General features: G+C 34.0%; 3 protein-coding genes across 5 annotated transcripts; all 3 read left to right on the top strand.

The window, feature by feature from the left end:
- Positions 1-1,692: 1,692 nt before the first annotated feature.
- On the top strand, positions 1,693-8,733 carry LOC128556369 (uncharacterized). Of its 3 annotated transcripts, none has more exons than XM_053541259.1 (4): positions 1,693-1,864; positions 4,215-4,410; positions 4,750-4,864; positions 5,394-8,733. In XM_053541259.1, exons 2-4 carry the CDS (start codon positions 4,290-4,292, stop codon positions 6,850-6,852), a joined length of 1,695 nt encoding a protein of 564 aa, XP_053397234.1. In that variant the 5' UTR covers positions 1,693-1,864; positions 4,215-4,289; the 3' UTR covers positions 6,853-8,733. The 3 variants fall into 3 exon arrangements, with proteins under 3 accessions (XP_053397234.1, XP_053397233.1, XP_053397232.1); XM_053541258.1 differs by lacking the exon at positions 1,693-1,864 and adding an exon at positions 1,910-3,731; XM_053541257.1 differs by lacking the exon at positions 1,693-1,864 and having other exon boundaries at positions 3,754-4,410.
- Positions 8,734-9,510: 777 nt separating this feature from the next.
- On the top strand, positions 9,511-12,719 carry LOC123553399 (uncharacterized). The gene is made up of 4 exons (XM_053541255.1): positions 9,511-9,724; positions 10,147-10,419; positions 10,646-10,733; positions 11,175-12,719. Exons 1-4 carry the CDS (start codon positions 9,673-9,675, stop codon positions 12,451-12,453), a joined length of 1,692 nt encoding a protein of 563 aa, XP_053397230.1. The 5' UTR covers positions 9,511-9,672; the 3' UTR covers positions 12,454-12,719.
- A 761-nt stretch (positions 12,720-13,480) lies between these two features.
- LOC128556368 (uncharacterized) lies at positions 13,481-19,837 on the top strand. The gene is made up of 6 exons (XM_053541256.1): positions 13,481-13,644; positions 14,280-14,428; positions 15,010-15,142; positions 15,850-15,903; positions 16,982-17,078; positions 19,215-19,837. The coding sequence occupies exons 1-6, from the start codon at positions 13,587-13,589 to the stop codon at positions 19,753-19,755; spliced, it is 1,032 nt and encodes a 343-aa protein (XP_053397231.1). The 5' UTR covers positions 13,481-13,586; the 3' UTR covers positions 19,756-19,837.
- The last annotated feature ends 200 nt before the right edge of the window (positions 19,838-20,037 follow it).

The raw sequence follows: 20,037 nt of genomic DNA, 5'->3' as shown, positions 1-20,037 counted from the left end.
GCATTCTCGAAGACATAGTTTTCTTTGTGAAGAGTGGGTTTTTTGTCAATACAATGATAGGATATCTTCTACGTTTATCGTCTAATCGTTTCCTCGTTTTTTACTAATTTTATTAAAATATCGCATGACTCTAAAATGCATCTTGCTCATATTAACAACATCTAAAATAGTTATGCAAGAAGTGCATTTGAAATATTGATTACTATTTACCAGCTTGATCTTAGCTTACAAATCCGTATTAGTTTCAATGTTAATTTAGTAATTTCCTCTAAGAGATGACTTTCAATTGCAATGCTAATGTAGCAATGTCCTCTAAGAGATGACTTTTAATTTCAATGTTAATTTAGTACTTCCCTCTAAGAGATGACTTTCAGTTGCAATGTTAATGTAGTAATGTCCTCTAAGAGATGACTTTAAATTGCAATGTTAATTTAGTAACTCCTTCAAGCTTTGAAATTATCATTTAAGACAACTGTAGTAATAATCACCTATCTTGTTTATAACAGCAGGCAATGTTTTAGAACTTTCTTATAGGTAGTACTTTTTAGGCAACACTCCTACATTATAATGAAGGTTTTTGGAATTTCAATTAGCTTCTTATCAAGATTTGTCAAGGCAATTATCTGCATCGTTTTACCGCACGGAATGAATCAGCTATACAGGGATTTAATTTTATACACAAAATATAATCTTAGTTTAAATGAAGTGTATAAATAACATTTTACATGAAAAAAGTACAAATAAAATACGAGCCATTACAACAGAGTATAACGTTGGTATGGTGCACCAGAGTTGGTACCTTGACAATGACACGAAAAGAAATTTACTGGCGAAGCCTTAGGTAATATGAAACAAAATCAACGGAGACATCGCATTGCATACCCAGCCCCCTATTTACTGAATTATTATAAACTTAAAGTAATATTAATGTTCAACATCATCGAAAGATGAATTCCATTTTAACCAACAATATTGTGTGAAAGACATGGATACACTATATGCAAGTCACGTTATACTGTAATGCTTTTACTGGGCAATTTGGCGTTTAATGTATTACTGAAGAATCAAACGGATATCAGTGGAGGTCACAAATCTCTGAGAGGTGTTTACGTGTCTGGTAATATAAAATAAAACAAATATAATTATGAAATTGGTTAAAACACGAATATTTTAATGAAAATATTTTTAAGACATGTATTGTTTGTGATAGAAATTAATGAAATACAAGTTGTAACATTCAAAAACTGTATTCAAAATGACGTTTTGATATAGATTGCAATTTTGATAATGAAATATGTGCGTAGAGCCAAAATCCAAATTAAGTAGACAGAAATGTGTTTTATCTCCTCATCCTGAAGCTTCAAAGGAGGACAATACGGGCGGAAGAAAATCCATTTTAAATGAGTTATACTTGACAGGAAATATAATACAAATGTAAAGCCTTTATCGGTTCATAATTGACACAATAAATACATTTTGTAAACAGGTTTTATTATCTCATATCACCATCTCAATTTAAAAGAAGAACGTCTTTTTACAACATTTTAGTTCATTTTAGTTTATAGATGTTTATAGTTTCCTTATTTATTTGAAATTATTTCATTTATTATCTTCAAACTGTGCTCATTTAAATCATTAAAATATATATCATTGGATTTGTTCTATATGATTGTCATTTTCAAGGTTTTGATTTAAAATGAAGATTTTACAGGAGCAAAAGTACATAATTTTCCATAAGTTATGAAAAATTGTCGCTGTGTTTTTTTTTAAAGAATCAAGGATTCCCATTCTATGTACAAAAGTTATTTAAACAAACTGTTAACCCTAGAGAAAACTCGAGACAAGCTGGATTCTGGACAAGGAGGTAGGGGCGTAGACGTTTCTTAATTAACCTTCGCATGGTGTAAGTATGTATCTGACCTAACAAACGTTCGAGGCAGGACTACCTTTTACAATGTCTCGTCCGTAAGAATATTAAGAAGTAATCTATTTTCATAAATTCTTTGGAGATATCCTTTGGAAGCATAGAATGCAACAAAGCAACATAAAAACAGTTTAGGGTTTTATTGAGTCTGTTCATGGGAGGTAATGAAAAGTACAGCATTCTTCACCCCTCTTTAGCACCGGTTAAAGCGGAATATTATTTAAGTAAAAGGGAATTTATTCAGAGATCCCAGTAATACCACTGCGTCCAAGTAGGTTGAGACTTTTTAAGACGTCACAAGGTATATAATGACTGCTAATGTGATAGTTGATAAAATCTTTTGAAAGGTGCTTTGGAAAAATAATTCTGTATGAAGATCCCTTAGAAGCATTAAAGGCAACTAAGCACTAAGCAACATAACAGCAGACTCGGTATTATTGAGTCTTTTTATGAGAGTTTAAATGTTTATATGTTTAACATTGCTCACGCCCCTGAAGCACCGACAGAAACAAAATTCTATTATAATAGTAACAATGAGTGTGCTCCATGATATATATTTTTAAAAACCGAGTCTAAGTACGGCAATACTTTTACAATGCCACACGGCACTTAATGACTGTAGTTTTGATAGTTAATAAAATATGTGGAAAGATTTCTTGGAAGTATGGAACGCAATGAAGCGACATAATAGCAGACTAGGTATATTTGAATCTATTTATGAGAGGTAACGAAATGTGCAACACCCTTCACGCTCCGTGTCACCGGCTTAAGCGGAACTCTATAATAGTAAAATTGAATGTAATCCATGATCCAAAACGTCCAAAAAATAAAATTATAGCAACACTGTTTGCTTGCTTCTATCTAGGTTTCTGTCCGTGCCTAAAATGATGCCCAGACACCCGAAATCAATGACATCTCGCAAGTTACTATAAAATATATTCATGTGTAGATGTGACGTTAAAACTAACACTAAAAGGAAACAAAACAAAAATAAAACGAGGTAAAATTAGTCCTTACAGAAATTCTAAGGTATGAAGGATATAGAACTCAGATGGACTTGGATGTTTGTTTTCATTCATATAGTAACGGCTATATGACACTGATCATTTGGCAAATTCGTTTAGCTTTTGCGGCGTACGCTGTTTCGCCGCGGGCAACCGGCTAGGCAATCTTTTGACTTCACGGCATTGCCCGGTCTATCCGGCGAACGTGCGCCGGTCTTGCGGCAAATAAGGTATTTTCGCGATATAAAAAGGTAGAAATATACCGCAAGAAATATTTTGCTAACTTATTTTGAACTGACCTCAATAGAAAATCATAACATAGATAACTTTTTTATTATTATATTTTGCAGTTCACGCCGAGGCGTTCTTTATGATCAATAGACCGGCGAGAATTTTTTTCTTGCCGCTCACGTGACCGGTATGTCCCAGGTTGCGTGAAATGAATTGGTCCATTTTTCGATTTGCAATCCAATGAACTATTGTAGACATTTCAATATTTTGTAGACTCTGGTTGCAAACATATGTCACTATATCTTTAAGAAACTAACATTGCAAACACGTCTATGGTATGACGCAGCCAGGTATATTTCATATTCTACTCTAAAAATGCATTATTGCGTTGTTTAAAATTCAACAATTTGTTTAAACTTTAAATATCTTCCTTATTACCCGCTTAAAATAACAATATAGCCATAATGAAGACAATAAAAAGTAAACTTCCTGATTATGAGACGAAATTGTAAAATCATCTGGCGGATATTTATATATTTTGATTGGAATTTACATATCATTACAAAAAGCAGGTACAATTTCATAAGTCTGTACTGTATATTTCGGAATGACTAATTGGGATCGAGAGAGTGTTATCTTAATTTGTAATGTAATTTATGCTATTACATGTAATTTTCAATATGTTGGACAAACCAACCAAATGTGCTGTAAACGCATGAATAGTCATTGATTTAAGATAAATCATTATCTAGATTTCTGAACATTTTAATTCCAACCTTTACACAATTGATGACTTTGCATTCATGCCCATAGAACACATAAATGGTGATTGGAAACGTCAATCCTTAGCCTGCTGGTGGCAAGTGATTTTGCCTTTGCCTTTGTGACCAGTGCAGACCAAGATCAGCCTGCACATAGAAAGAACATTTGAAGCGTTTATGGACAATAAATTTATAAAATCCTTTTCAAATATCCTTGTCGAAAAAGAACCTCAAGTGACTGACTACATTTTTATCGCAAACACATTGTCATTGATACAATTCCTTTTGTTTCAGAAACTTCAGTATCAAAGAATACAACAACACCCACAGTTATACAGTTTTTCTGTTATAACAAGAATTAAGACCGCAATGAATACAACGACAGAAATGGGCAACTTTACGACTAGTTCCACTGAACATTTAAATATGACGAATGATGTGTCACAAGAATCCATATCAAACGAACCTTACGAAAATACAACAAGTGAAGGTAATGATAACATTTTGTATGTAATCCACCATGAGTATCATTATATATTTTTTTACAGTCTTTTGAAAGCCTGATGTCAGTTTTACAGGACATTTTCATTAATATGTTTAAATAAACTGTCACTATCTTGCTATCTATGGATCAAATGAAACATTTCCCTAAGATGTTTCATAGTAATATTTTATTGCCATATATTTCTTTCGTTTTATGTTAACTAATAAGTTCATTGTATGTGTAAACGGAATTCAGGAGGCATGCGAAGCAATACTGGAAAAATCAGTTCACCGTTTTTGCAAAGTAGTCAATAATGCTGAAAGGCCTGTATTGTTTTATTTCAAGATTGCGACGTCTTTTCACACCAGAAGTTAGATACAACCACCGTTCAGAGTATTGCGGTTCTAGCTACTACCATAGCCTTAGTGGAATTTGTGATTATAATGGTACTTCTTAGAAGGTATAGGAAAATATAAATTCTAGCTGCATTTTTGTCCTCGAGTATGCACTCGTCAACAGTTTGGATAAAATTTTTCTTCATTTTCTTTTCCACAAAGTTTGGCATAGAATGTATATATGGCACTGAAAAATAGTATTGTTGGTGAAAATAAAAGTTAGATATTGGTAAAAATACAAGAAGTATTTAAATTTTCTGCTTTATTTCAAACGCGTTGCAACGGTTTACTACCTTCTGTACAATTTCTTGGATATCTATAAGAATATCTTGCAAAAACCTTATGTCAATAGATTTTAACCACTAGTCACTTTGATAATCCTCACTTTTTATGGAATTTTTAAAGAAATTATTTGTCCCTTTAAATGATATTTCAGCAAAGTTACAAAGCTTTAAAATATCACATGCAGTAAAAAGTTGTATTTCAATTAATTCACATGTATGTATGTAGCCTCCTCAGCGTCTTCAGACGCGAATCACGAGCGAATAATTAAATATCATGTTGTATTACCCTACATTCTTGATCTACTTCCAGATTTTGGCATTCAAAATGTAATTTAAAAGGAGTCCACATACTTGAAAAACAAGAAGAATGTTGCGAGCTTGGGATTGTCAACAAAGTTTACAAATATAGTTATCACAATGAACATGATGCTGTTACAGAGAAAAAGACATCATCACTACTAGAAACGAAAACAAATGACAATACTGGCAAGACTGGATGTAACAAAACACAACGGAGAGACCCAGGCTATATAGATATTGACTTGACTGCAGATATACCAATAGAGTCTGAAAATGTCGGCCATCATACAAATATGAAAGAAACAGAATTTTTTGATAAAACATATTCCCATATTGAAGCGAGTCCTATGTTTTCACTTGCGACAGATGGTTCTTCATACAGTCATATCAAGCGAAACAATGATGACAATACACAGGACCAAACTGACACAAATAGGTGCACAATTATAAAAGGACAAAAGTCCTATATTCGTACCGACGATGATACGGAATATGACCATGCAGTTTACAGAAAAGGCCATCAGTCCATTGCAGATAATAAAACCTATTCTCGTATCAGCTGCGTTGTTCCAAGACAGAACCCGTCTTTTAGAGTGAAACAGACGTCAGTTGATGTCACAGCCGAAAAACCTTACAACTGGTACGATGATACTGTTATACAGGAAGCAGAAAACTGTAGCACAGGATTATCTGAAAAATATTGTGAAAAATCTGATGAAAGCGAGAGAATAAAGCTTGAAGAAAACTCAATTTGCAAAAATGAGCAAACTTCTTATCACAAATATAAATATAGCGTAGTAAAGAAACAAGACATACGAGTAAGACAACAGCCGAAGTCTTCATCAGTTAAACGAAAAGAAACAGATGGCTCGTCCAAACATTTGAAGCATAGAGAGTATACTGAAGTCAAAATACAAAGTAAGGATCTTGCGGCTACCGAAAGCACGAGTAGCATTACTGATTTGAACATTCAACAACCTTTAAAACACATTGTAGTAATGAACGATAGTACAAATGAAACTCATCAATTACCAGAGTCTGCCATTGACAGCACAGGAAAAGCACTTCCGCAAATTCAGTTAACTAACGAGTCGTCAGTACTGAAAACGGAGGAAAGTTGTGCAAATAGTAATAAAAGCAAGATTTCTGAAATCTCGGGTGGCACAAAAGGAAATGCAACTGGCCCTCACTATAAATACAGCAAAGTGAGAAAGAAAAGCACAATTTTAATAAACCAAAGAATTTCAACAACTGACTGTTCAGATAAAGTTACAGTACAAAAGCCGTTAGGTAAAACATCTTTGTCATTAAATTCTGAAAACAAGATTGTCATAACGGAAGCGAGAAAAACTGTTGAAGTTCCAGATGATGTCGACACAGAAACATCTGATCATGCTGCTGGTGACAAAGACTTTCTTATTGACCCAGAGGATCAAAGTCATGAATATATTAATATCATGAAGGTTTAAGTTTTATAGCAGCAATACTTATCATGGAAACATTAGTTAAAAGAACTCCTTAAACCCAATAATTTCAATTTACTTACAACCGTATTAAAACTCACAATTGTTTGCTTATTTGTAATTGGTGTAGAATGAATAGAAGTGGAAACATCAACTACAAAGAGGCTTTCATCGGAAAATCTCATTGGCTAAATGATATAAATCTAACAGGTTTAGTTGGCCAGGTTTGAAGTTATAACATTGGTCTGTGTGAATAACCCTCGTATATTGCATCTTCCAGTGTTCAGAGCATATGGAAGCAGCCGAAACAGCCAGCTGGGGTTCTTTTTGTAGACACTGGACTGAATTTAACTTGAATCTGCTTTAAATTTTCAAGTGCATTAGGGTAGATATACTTACCAGCGCTGTAGAGATGTAGGTTTATGATGGTCGATTCAGCTATATTGAAATAGACGAACGTTTTAGCAGTCAATTGAAAAAAAGGATTATTCTTACATACAGTTTTCAAAACCTTTCTTTGTGATAATGAGATTATAACCGTTCTTTTATTTGTTATATGTTTCTTGCTCACCACGAATCATTATGTGTAACCTTATCATGGTATCTCATAAAATTCATGTTATGATCATTTGTCTCTGTTAGTTTTGATACACACTATGTGACAAAATTACTATAGCTTTAAGCCATTTGATAGCTGGCCTTTCTTTCGGTACTGTGGACAATAATATAACAATTCCTTACGGATTTAGGTGCAGTTTGAGGTTAACATCCTAGATTGTGCAGAGTTACCGTAAAAACAAATACCCGAGAACCGGATATTTCCATTTGCATAGATATAAATGACTTTTTCTGTTTGTGTGCATTAAGAACGATTTCATTCGTAATGGATGTATATGTGCTCATTTTTAGCGACATAGATATTTAAAACATACATGTATATTCTGCAAAACTATCTTCAATAGATCCTGAGTAATGCAAATAGGACTGTTCTACACGGAAACCCAAAATACAAATGATGTGGCAGCAAATGATATGTCTTTTGTACATTTAGAAACGATACCAATCGAATGCTGAAATATCCGTCGATAGTTAGAGAGAGATATCATCACAAGCATTTAATTGCACCATCTATTCGAATTGTATTCTCACAAATCTTGAGAACCTGGCAACCAAAACGAAGTCTGTTTTGTTGCAAATGTCCTGTTTAAACGTTACGGTATGTATGTGAGCAGCATCAAAGTTAATAAACGCTTTCAAACTTTAGAGCAGTCATTGTCTTTTTTTGGTAAGCATACCTTTAAACGGTTGATGATAGTGTACAAATTGAAAGATGAACAAGTTCATGATAGAAATTTAGCCGGGTTAGGGTTATGTAGAAGTAATAGCGTTACTTTCTAAACGATATTATCATTTGATTCCAAGAATCGATTGCACAAACCAGTTTCAATATTCTAAAGAAATAATTAGATAAATATACAGAAACAAAACACTAACCCGCCGTTTGCTTTTTTGCAAATAGTTTAAAAATCACTGTGTGTTCGGATTTAACGTCCTTTCTTCGACAATTTTTCAGTCATATAAACGATGGTGTCTTGTAGCAGTGAGCGCAATGCCCAACTTTATAGTGCTGCCTCTCTGGAATATCACACCGTAGACACGTGGCATGATACCCGACCCAGTCACATTATGCTGACATCGGGCTGACCAGTCCTAGCTATCCTCTTAATGTTAAGCGCCAAGCGAGGAAGCTACTAGTAATTTTTTTACGACTTTGGTAAGTATTAACATATCAAAATATTAGGAGTATTGAATTACGCAAAAATATATATATTATTCATTTTACTACCAAAGTCTGATATTGAAAAGTCACAAAAATACACATGAAAGATGCGGGTTTTTTGTAATATATACAACTTATAGACGATGTTGCTCATAGCAGACCTGAATCGGTCTTCCGTGCATGTCCGGAGGTGATCACCAATGGGGGCGCACGGCAAACGCAAAGCATTCATGTCCGCAGGCATTTAGTGTATACAACAAATGTATTATGTATAATACACTGACTAAAGGTTATGGTGCGCATTACCATGGTTACAAAATATAAACATTTTTCACACACTTTTCACTCAATTTTCTTGAATCTTGTAAATACTGGAGTCTACAGACGCTCTAGGTCTGCAGCTAGTCACAGTCATTAATTTTTAAATACCTTACGATAGATAATAACAAAACTACATAAGGCAAATTTCTGTTAACATTGCCGTATAACCGGTAGCAGATAATCATGTATTATTGTCGTTACTGAAACACAACATAGTACAACTATTCTAGTGTCCGAGGATACAATATCAGTATATTATTCCGCTTTCCGCAAGTAATTGACAACTTCTCCGCACGAATCAAAAATGAAATACGAAATTCAATGTCTTTAATGAAAGTTTATTTGCATGAACAAGGTATGGCATATATCAAGATTAATATTTTTATATATCAAATATATCTCTTTTATCAAAAAAAAAAATATTATCAAGAAAGTAGTGAAAACTGAAAACCACGAAGCGCCTATAACTTATAAGAAACCACCTGAAAGCGTATATGGAAACAATTTACAGGTGATTTATACTTTGATTACATCAGTTTTGGTTTCAGATCAGTTATCAAAACGAATGTTTGTATACCTTATGGATTTCTTCCTTGTAATATGATCTAATACATTCATCTAAACAAAGGAACGCTGGTGTAAACAACTTTAAAACAGAACAAAAAGACATCAAAATCTTCCTCATTTCTACTGTTCAAAAGGAAATTTCAACAAGAGCGTTCGTCATGGATTATTCACTTAGTTTAATGAGCTATATTTTAATAATTCACTTAAAAGGTAAGAAAGTTTACATATGATTTTTTCCATATAACAACTTAATGTAATACGTCAAATTAGTAATGCATTGCAACATAAACCATTATCTGTAAGATTTCATAAGGGACAGCATGGTAAATAAATAACACTGGACAACATGGTTTTGTTAATCTGAGAATAGAAATGACATCCGAGATTTGCCGAATGTGTTATCATTTTCTGAAGGATGCCAATATCCCATATCTACTGAGCTGGCTTGTGTTATTTGTTTTAATATACCGAGATAGTTTGTACGCATCTACTCTGTCGTAAGATCATCTGACTGAAACGGTTTTGATACGAATACTATCCTGGCTGTTAATCTACAAATATCCTTAGTTGCCGGGTCAAAGAACTGTAACGCTTATATGAAGCGAATAACTCTGTAAATAAATCTGTTTTAGGAATAGTATCAACCACAACAACAAGGGAATGGGCAACAGATATTACAGCTGTGCCTGCTACAATGACTAACTCAACGACTTACTCAACTGCAAATTCTACCTCTTATTCAACTGCTAATACAACCTCGTATTCAACTGCTGATTCAACGGCTTATTCAACTGCTAATTCAACCTCGTATTCAATTGCTGATTCAACGGCTTATTCAACTGCTAATTCAACGACATATTCGACATCTACTTCAACGGAATATCCAAATGCAACAACACCTGAAGGTAATTATTAAGGATTATAAGACAACAGCGTGACATCAATAGCAATTTTAAAATTTTACTATTTTTTACATGAAATAATGCACTATATACCACCGGACTGTTATTCAACTGAAATGATGGTCCCCTAACATCGTATTTTGTTCTTGTTACTATAATGACCAATCCTCTAATTATCATTATACGTATTTGAAATTATTTCATTATATTGTCACTTGTTTACTTGCAGATCCTGATTACACTATAGTATATATTGCAATGCCAGCATCAATCTTAGCCGTGGTAGAACTAGTGATTTTAATATTTCTAATAATCAGGTAAGTCCATTCTATTTTGAAACTGCATGTTAATGTATGATTACTTTGTAATTTATAATTTACACTTGAATGGAAATTCGAATCGTACATTTGTAAATCAGAAAGATAATTGCATTTCCTTCTAATACACTACACCAAAGTTATATTGTCCATAAAAGGGACAGTTGACTTATACATTTGTCAAGTTGGCTTTACTAAAGAGGTAAACAAATTGTTTAAGCAAGTTCTCTAAACACATACATCTAATAGTGTTTTATTTTCCTTTGATCTTCACCACGATATAGGATGATGGTTACAATGAAACAAAAGATACTCAAGTAAGGCGAGCAATCTAGAAATATCAGTTTACACATTACCCTTCGCCACTTCCTCTACTAACAAAACTGCAGTATATCGTGATTAAAAACATACACGTTTTAATTAATTTTTATTTATTTCTAGATGTTATCGGGCGATTGGTGCAAACAACGACCATGTTAAACTGCAGGAGCATGATAACGACGACGGTTTGGAAAACCAATTATTTGCAGTTGTTAACAGAGCCTACACTGGCTTCGTTCCTAGAGAGTGGAATTCTTCTGACGATAAAACACACAGGCCAATATCACAAAAAAGAAGAAGTAATGATGCTGCCACAACTGAAACTAAGATACTTCAACGACGAGATCCAGGTTATATAGATATTGACATAAAAATTGATATGTCAACAGACGAAGATGAGGTTTCTCAACACATAAAAGGTAATGAAAAGGGATTCGTTAATAAAGCGTATTCGGATGTTGAAGGAAAATCACGTTTTTTGCCTTCGGCTGACCGCTCTACGTGCAGTGATATTCAGCATACGTATGACAAAAGTGCATACAACAAAGACACAAAGCACGGCAGCGCTACTCAAGTAATAACGAACAACACTGATACCGATGGTGACACAGAATACGACCATGCAGTAAATAGAAATAGGAGAAGTTATCAAACGTTTGAAAGCAACAGAACGTATTCTCGGTTAGGTAGCGTTGTGCCAAGACATAATCCGTTTTTACGACTCATGGAAGAGACAACCAGTATTACTGATAAACAGTATGAAGGTAATAGAGTACCGGAAACTGGAAAAGCTCCGGAAGAGACTTCGAATGGAAGTAGTAAAGAAGAAACTGCAAGCAGAGATCTAAAGTTAGCAGAAAACCAGAGTCCCACGAGAGATGTAAACCGAAGTCGACAATATAACTACAGCAAAGTAAACAAAATAAGAAAAAGTGAGAAAGACTTACCAAAACCGAGCAAAGAACACGCTGGCAAGAGTAAAGAAGAAACAGATACAAAACCAATAAGCATACATTCGGAGGAGTGTTGTGAACACAAGTCTCAAAATAGTGAAAGTTTTGATTGCAGAAGTGGCTCCAAACACAGCAATGTAAAGAAAGGAAGTAAATGTGCAAGCAAAGAACTTAAGTCGGACATTGACCAATCAGACAATCCGGCCGTACAAAAAGAGGTTGAAAGTACGTCTGGTAGAAGGAAACCGGATAGAAAATATGAACATTCACAAGTAATAAAGAAAACAGGAAATACAGAAAATGTTGCCACGGTGGACAAAAAAGGATCTGGTCATGATCCCAAAAACAAAATGTCTTTTATTGTCTCCGAAGAAGACGGCTTTGACGATCTAAAAAAGAACAAAAAGCATGAATATATTAATATCAAAAAACAAAATACTACTTAAATTTGCAACCTTACTAGTTGTACTTCTGTATTAAATCATTTGTACGACATACTTATCATTTTTTTGAGAAAATGACGGAATTACTCATCCATCAATAGTTTGATAATAACGTATGCGCATTATTGCTTTGCCTTATGCCTTATGCCTAATACACTAATATTCGCAACATAGAAAGTTTAAGTGTATCCTTCTATGCACCTTAAAGGCCTAACAATCTTTTTTTAGAATACATGCTTCGAAACACATTAAACATATTTAACTTTTCACAGGATTTCTGTTATGATATTGAATAAAGTATGATGTATGTTTATTAATGTAAGCAAACTTTTTTTACCGTTTACCTGTACTACTGTACTAACACAATAAAAGAAGTGTTTTACAAACTAAGTATTATCACAATATCTTTTAGAAACAATTTAAACAAAACAAATGATGACATTTTCTACCCCACGTCTCATCTGATAAAGTTCAAATATAATCTTAAAATTTTATCTTTCCAATTTGAAAGGAAGTGTTAAACCTAAAACTTGAAAGGTTTAACAAAATATGACCTAGTTATTCCGACATGGAAGTACATGTATTGTTGTTGAAAACTTACTGCTTAAATTTTAATATACGTTGTGACTAACTATCTAAATAAAAGTCAAAATAACTTTGATAGATTTACTATATTTCTGCCAAATACTTTCAAAGTGTCTGCAAATACTGGTAACCATAATAATATGTTAAGTAAGATGTAAACCTGTGATCTAATTTTAGCAATTACTTACAGCAGTTAGATATACTAAATATAAGAACCCTGCAACGGTCTATTCAGTTAATTATAATTATTTACTTAAATACATTTTTATTTTAACCTTTTCACGATAAAACTAAACTGAAAAATCAATTACACTGATTTAGCAAAATATTGGAGACTATCATAAACACGCACGTAGACAGCTGAATCAATAGCAGTCCGAAGTGTGATAACATCTATCACGGCTAATTGATTTCATCCCAACGTTTCCTTTTTGAGCAATTTACGAGGTGAACGTGATCATAGCCAAGTTCAAATACTTGACAAATCAAAAATAACCATGTCTCATATATTTCGTCTCAGTTAACTATAATTAAGTCAGCAAGTAGAAAACATGGAAACATCGTTTATGCTAATCTTTCTACTTTTCTATTTACCATGGAGCTTTCAAGGTAAGATCTATTCGTTAAAAGTATTATTTTCAAATTAAATTAAAATATGATAAGATATTCCAACACAAACTATAAAAGAATGTTATTTGCTAAAAAGGACAACTGGTTGAAGAAACGTCATATACAGAATAAGCGTTCAAATGATCAGCTATAATAACGAAGAAACATTGATAAAACTCTACTTAAAATGAAAGACAAATAACTCATGAAAAGAACAGTGTTTTCAGAAAGTTCTGGGAGCTTACCCCTTCACCACCAGGGAGGTTTAGCCACTCTGCTTACTCGATACATCGGGCAGCCCCATTTCGAATACACGACACTTAACATGTGGTTATGGATTGGAATATGAGATAATGCCTAATAAACAGTTGTTACGTAAATTAAGCTCACAACTTATTTGAAAGCTTTTACAGGGACCTTACCAACCACTCTACCAGTGTGGCCGGTACTGAGTTTACCTGTGCAATAATTCCATGTTCAATACATGTTATCAAATAAACAGTTTTTTATCGGGCGGCAGTATTTACATTTATAGTTCGTTAAATATTAGTATAAAGGTATTTTGAAATCCAGGAGTAAATCAGAAAAAAATCCAATAACTCGTTTAAACCCTTATTGATTTGTCTTTTGTATAGAACTTCATGTTCCTGAAGGTTTCCTTGGATGTGTCTTGGACAGTTTGGACCGTGTTTTAGAACACAAGTTGAATAGATCTGATTCAAACTGCGGAGATGAATGTATGCATCGATGTTTGACAGAGGGATTTAGATATGCTGGAACGGAGGTGCATTGCTTCTTCTATTCTTCATGACGCCTAACTGTATTTTCTTCTTTCGAACAATTAAATGTACATTTATAAGCATTGGTTATACTGGCAAGCGATAAATCATCATTTAATTGGATAAAAGGACAATTCATCTTTCAAATTTGCACTGGTTTCAAAACATTAAAAGCATTATTGAGAACGAGCTAAGACAAGTAAATTTAATAAAAAAAAAATAAAGACATTCACGATGCACAATTTACACTGATACTGTAAACATTAAGAAGCAACTGTACGCAGTGTTATTCTATTTCAAGTCACATGCAATTATTATTCCATTTTACCAGTGCAAAAGGTTTGTGCATATTCAAATCGCAATCCAACATTATCAAAATGAATTAAAAAAACAACAACAAAAAGCAGTTACTAATAGATGGTGCGTATGCAAAATCAACAACACATTTCATTACTATCGCATGTTTAAGGATGTTGGTAGAACATGTACATGTAATGCTATAGATGACATTCTGTTATTGTCTATACATGCTATAATGTCTGACCATATTGTCGATATAATATATATTACAATGTATATACTACAGTTTGGTGTCGAGTGTTACTGTGGGAACACCTGTAAGAACTGTCAAAATACAACAGGATGTAACATCAAATGCCCAGGAAACAGAAATGAGTTTTGCGGCGGCGGAAGCTTTAGATTATCACTTTATGATACAAGTATTAAAGTACTTTATATTTTATCCAGCTTTACTTTAGTTAATATGCCAGAAATATGCTTCAGTTACGTCATTGTCAAACAAAGCAGCATGCAGTCTTTTGGATGAACATGTGTGTATGCATGGTCGCTGTGTAGGCTGTTATGATTCCAAAGGAAACCATGTCTCTTAAGTTTGCTATGCAGTTTCGAAATACTGAAAACGGTTTTCTGATTTATTTGTCTTTTTCTGAATTGTCTTTCCAGTTTCAAATATAAACAAATCATACAGAATTATAGACAATGTTATTAATTGATATGATTTATGTATGGCAGACAATAAGGGGACATACTGTATACTAACTTCCTTATGTCCATGTTGTTTTGTTATTGAATGGCATGCACTAAGAAATATTTCATAAATGATTGATTTCATCATTGAAATGGATTCATATATTTAGGGTCGTTTTATTTATAATATTGTGCAATAAATGTAATTGTAGGAATGACATGCAGTGGCGCAAACTACAGCAATGTTATTTATTGATATAACTTATTTATGACAGAATCTGAAACATAATGTGTACTAACTTCGTCAGGTCCATGTTGCTTTGTAATTGAATGGCATGCACTAAGAAATACTTTATTTATGATTGATTTCAACATTGGAATGGATGCATACATGTAGGACCGTTAAGTTTATACTAATGTGTTATGAATGTATTTGTAGGAGTGCCTTCGGCGCAAATTTTAGCAACAGAAACACTTTCGTCAACGACAAAAGGTAATACATTTTGTTGATAACTTTGGTAAGGTACATGTACTTTTATATCCAATTGAGTATATCTGCAAGATTTTTTCTTGTATCAAAGAAAACTATTCCTAAAAAGGTTTGGTACGCTTTCTAGATTATTACACAATATTTATCGTACTACCAATAATATTCATTAACCGGGCAACACTTACCATCCTACTCATTTAACGGGCAACACTTACTATCCCAGTCATCAACCAGGCTACACTTACTATCTTACTTATCAACCAGGCAACACTTATCATCTTACTCATTAACTGGGCAACACTCATCACCCTTCTCATTAACCGGGCAACACGTATCATCCTTCTCATCATCTAGGCAACATTTATTGTCCTACTCATTAACCGGGCAATGCTGATCATCCTACTCATCAACTGGGCAACACCTGTCATCCCACTACACTTATCATCCTACTCACTAACCGGGCAACACTCATCATCCTATGAATCAACCGGTCAACACCTGTGATCCCACTACACTTATCATCCTACTCACTAACCGGGCAACACTCATCATCCTATGAATCAACCGGGCAACACCAGTCATCCCACTACACTTATCATCCTACTCACTAACCGGGAAACACTCATCATCCTATTAATCAACCGGGCAACACTTGTCATCCTACTACCTTTATCATCCTACTCACTAACCGGGAAACACTCATCATCCTATTAATCAACCGCGCAACACCTGTTATCCTACTACACTTATCATCCTACTCACTAACCGGGCAACACTCATCATCCTATTCATCAACCGGGCAACACCTGTCATCCTATTACACTTATCATCCTACTCACTAACCGGGCAACACTCATCATCCTATTCATCAACCGGGCAACACCTGTCATCCTACTGCACTTATCATCCTACTCACTAACTGGGCAACACTCATAATCCTATTCATCAATCGGGCAACACTTTTCATCCTGCCCATTAACCGTTTTTACAGTTAAAGTTAATTTGTTTCAAAATATAAATCATTAAAAACCTTACTTACTATGATTAAGTAGAAATAATGAGTCAAATTTGATATTTTCAGCAAGTACAGACTTTGTTCACACCGCTGTTTTCATCTCAGTTCCGGTCTCAGTTGTAGTCATTGCAGTCTGTGTTGTTATGATAATTATATGTTGGAGGTAAATGCTTCTCATTTTAAAAAATCTCTTAAACAAACAAAGGTGTATCTGTGTGTTTCAATATTGAATTCGAATTTCACCGACTGCAAAATGTCTTGCAGAGTAAAATGTTTTTAAATTTTACATTCGAATAACTATGGAAACTGTAATGTCCCTGTGCATTAGAATCAGTAATCATGATGCTTTTGCTGTCTTCATAGTAATAAATAAATTATAGTTTTGAAAAATAAGAAGACTTATATCGCAGTTTCTGATAAAAATATCTGTTCTAACCCTTATGCTGGACACGCTTGATTCTGCGATTGCGACTAGTGCAGATCATGATCAGCCTGCACGGATGTGCAGGCTGATCATAACCTGCACTGTCCGCCATTCAGTCAGTATCATTTTGATAAGCACCCCTTTAAAGTTAATGTGACTGTCCAAATTGAAAGATAGAAAAACTCAATACCGAAATTTAGAGGGAAAGGGTTAAGACTGTAGGTAGACTACTTCACATTATACATGAATATTCTGGGGCATGATGTAACCGTCTTTGAAAGACATACATTGGAAATGTAAAGGGTATCAAAACAAAATGTAACATTGAAAATAAACTAATTCTTTGAAGTCGCCGAGTACATCATTAATACTACTCGGTCGAGCTTCGAAGACCAGGTACTACTATAAGACATGTACATAAAGATTTCGTTAATTTGCTCTGACATTTGAACTATTCCGCTGTTTTACAAACTTTAACTACTACCAGAAATGTCTTCGTACCTTGAAACATAATGCTTGAAAACAAATAAACAAATATGTTAAGATAAGGATACTGCACTTTGCCTTTTGTGTATTAACGTCTGCTGAAGCTGAACAGATTCTTGGTGGCCGAGACCGAAGGCCGATGTCACTAACATTTTCAAAGGGCGTCTGCTGACGTTAACACACACACATACACAACACTTGACTGTATTGTCACTATTCCTGCATTATTTTAGAAAACGACATGAAAAATTGTTTTGTTTTCATATGCGATGACTTTATGATTCCGTTACAATTTCAATTAACAGTTCGTTGATCTTAGATATCCATAACCAGGTCGTTTATATCAACAACACTACCAAAGGCATGTATTCAATGTTTTCAAATGATTTTATTTCTCGTTATAACAAACATGATGCATATCGCTTCAAAAAAATCGGTAATCAATAGCAATATATCAAGTGATATATTTTATATTTGAGCACGAACGTGTTGATCTGTTTCCAAGAGATATTGATCAAAAAGTTATACAGTTTGATACTTCCCAAAATCGTCAATATATTTCATACAAGTAAAAAATATCACAAGTTACATTCGATTCAATATGTTCATGGTAATCGACGAACTTTTCCTAACGGCCAATTCGAAAAGAGGGGAAGTAAGCGAGCCGCCCATGTTCTATCCATCTGCGACGCAAGAATGAATATTCGGCCCTGACACAACCGTTATGTAATAACAGCGCATAATTTGTAATAGAAAGAGCATTGAAACTCGAGGGTAAACGATTTGTACGAGGGGGCGTAGCCCCCGAGTATAAATCGTTTACCTGAGAGTTTTAATGTTCTTTCTGTTTTGTATCATAGCCATCCGTATATGGTAGTTCAGTAGGCGTTCCACATTGCAATATGAGTACTTAAAATCCTTGCTTTACAAATGTGTAAAGCCCAGGTGAAATAAACCAATGCAAGAGCAGAAAATCAATAAATATACTGTTCCAGACACGCTGGCATACTTTCCTATCCAACAGTGCAGTAACTAGCGTGCTTGTATTAAATACCTGCACAAGTTTAGTTACCGCACCCTACACTCATTGTACACGATTTACCTGCACCAAATTTGTTAAGAAAAAACACCGAGCTATGATACAATCGTTATTAATGCACGATTTTTGCTCCTGTTAATACATTCCCGGATCCATTGTTAAAAGTACTTTTTATGCAAAAATACTTTTCTTATTACTGTATATGAATTGGCAGGGTTTCCTGAATAATATCTTGGGATTTAACAAATTGAAAGTCTCGAAAGTGTTTACCTGGTGGTCTGTAGTTTATTACATGTTTAAATTGCAAAATTTCTGATTCATAAATATGCTTATTCACACTTTGTTTGCAGGCGCAGACGTGTGTCGCATTCACAAGACATTATTTATGATGATACTGTTGAACTCGAAGGAAATTCAGGTAGTAGGGTTGAATATGACTATTTCGATGTCGTATATGAACTCGAAACAGAAACCGAACATATTAAAGACTATTCAAGCGGGACAAAAACAGCTACTCTCCACAACAAACCTCCTAGCTACGATCACATTTCCAAACTAGTTAAACAGCGTAAAGACAAAAACTACAGCCACCTCAAAGAATTTGATTCTGAACTTAGTCTGAAGAAGGTGAACGGTCCGTATTTAATATCAAGGGGAAATATGCAAACCGGTTTGCGAGTTACAAGTTGTAGTGCAGACGCGCTATATTGCAATGCTTCGGTAATGCCAAATGACAAAACAGAAGAGAAATCTTTTTATCGGCAAACTGCAGACGATGACGTAGACTTGGAATATGACCATGTTAAAACTGGAGAACATATAAAAGAATTGCATACGGACGATAACTATTCACACTTGAGACAGATAGGAAAACAGTGTGCTAAGTACTAAACATCGAAACAATGCACCTTTTTATCATTATCTGCATGCAAACGTGTTTTGATATTTATATTTATATTAAATTTATATTTTTCGGCTTTTAGTTATTATGACAATAAAAACTCTTCTCATTTCAACTTGTTACAAGCTACAGTATATAATTGCATCGTACGAATGCACTGAAAATCCTTATTATATAATGTAAAAGGAAAGAGAAAGCAACTCTATAACTTGCTGACTGAATTATCGTGAGAGCATTTCACTGACATTAAAATTGAGGATATACTAGTAAAA

This window comes from Mercenaria mercenaria, chromosome 4 (genome assembly GCF_021730395.1).
Source record: "Mercenaria mercenaria strain notata chromosome 4, MADL_Memer_1, whole genome shotgun sequence".
Lineage (NCBI taxonomy): Eukaryota > Metazoa > Mollusca > Bivalvia > Venerida > Veneridae > Mercenaria > Mercenaria mercenaria.
This window is presented reverse-complemented; position numbering and strand designations above follow the sequence as displayed.

Coding starts and splice junctions, on each gene's coding strand:
- LOC128556369 (XM_053541257.1), top strand. CDS start 4,098: ATGGACAATAAATTTATAAAATCCTTTTCAAATATCCTTGTCGAAAAA. Junction 4,411..4,749: donor CGAAAATACAACAAGTGAAG/GTAATGATAACA, acceptor TTTTATTTCAAG/ATTGCGACGTCTTTTCACAC. Junction 4,865..5,393: donor ATAATGGTACTTCTTAGAAG/GTATAGGAAAAT, acceptor ATCTACTTCCAG/ATTTTGGCATTCAAAATGTA.
- LOC123553399 (XM_053541255.1), top strand. CDS start 9,673: ATGGATTATTCACTTAGTTTAATGAGCTATATTTTAATAATTCACTTA. Junction 10,420..10,645: donor AAATGCAACAACACCTGAAG/GTAATTATTAAG, acceptor GTTTACTTGCAG/ATCCTGATTACACTATAGTA. Junction 10,734..11,174: donor TTAATATTTCTAATAATCAG/GTAAGTCCATTC, acceptor ATTTATTTCTAG/ATGTTATCGGGCGATTGGTG.
- LOC128556368 (XM_053541256.1), top strand. CDS start 13,587: ATGGAAACATCGTTTATGCTAATCTTTCTACTTTTCTATTTACCATGG. Junction 14,429..15,009: donor TTAGATATGCTGGAACGGAG/GTGCATTGCTTC, acceptor TATATACTACAG/TTTGGTGTCGAGTGTTACTG. Junction 15,143..15,849: donor ATTATCACTTTATGATACAA/GTATTAAAGTAC, acceptor ATGTATTTGTAG/GAGTGCCTTCGGCGCAAATT.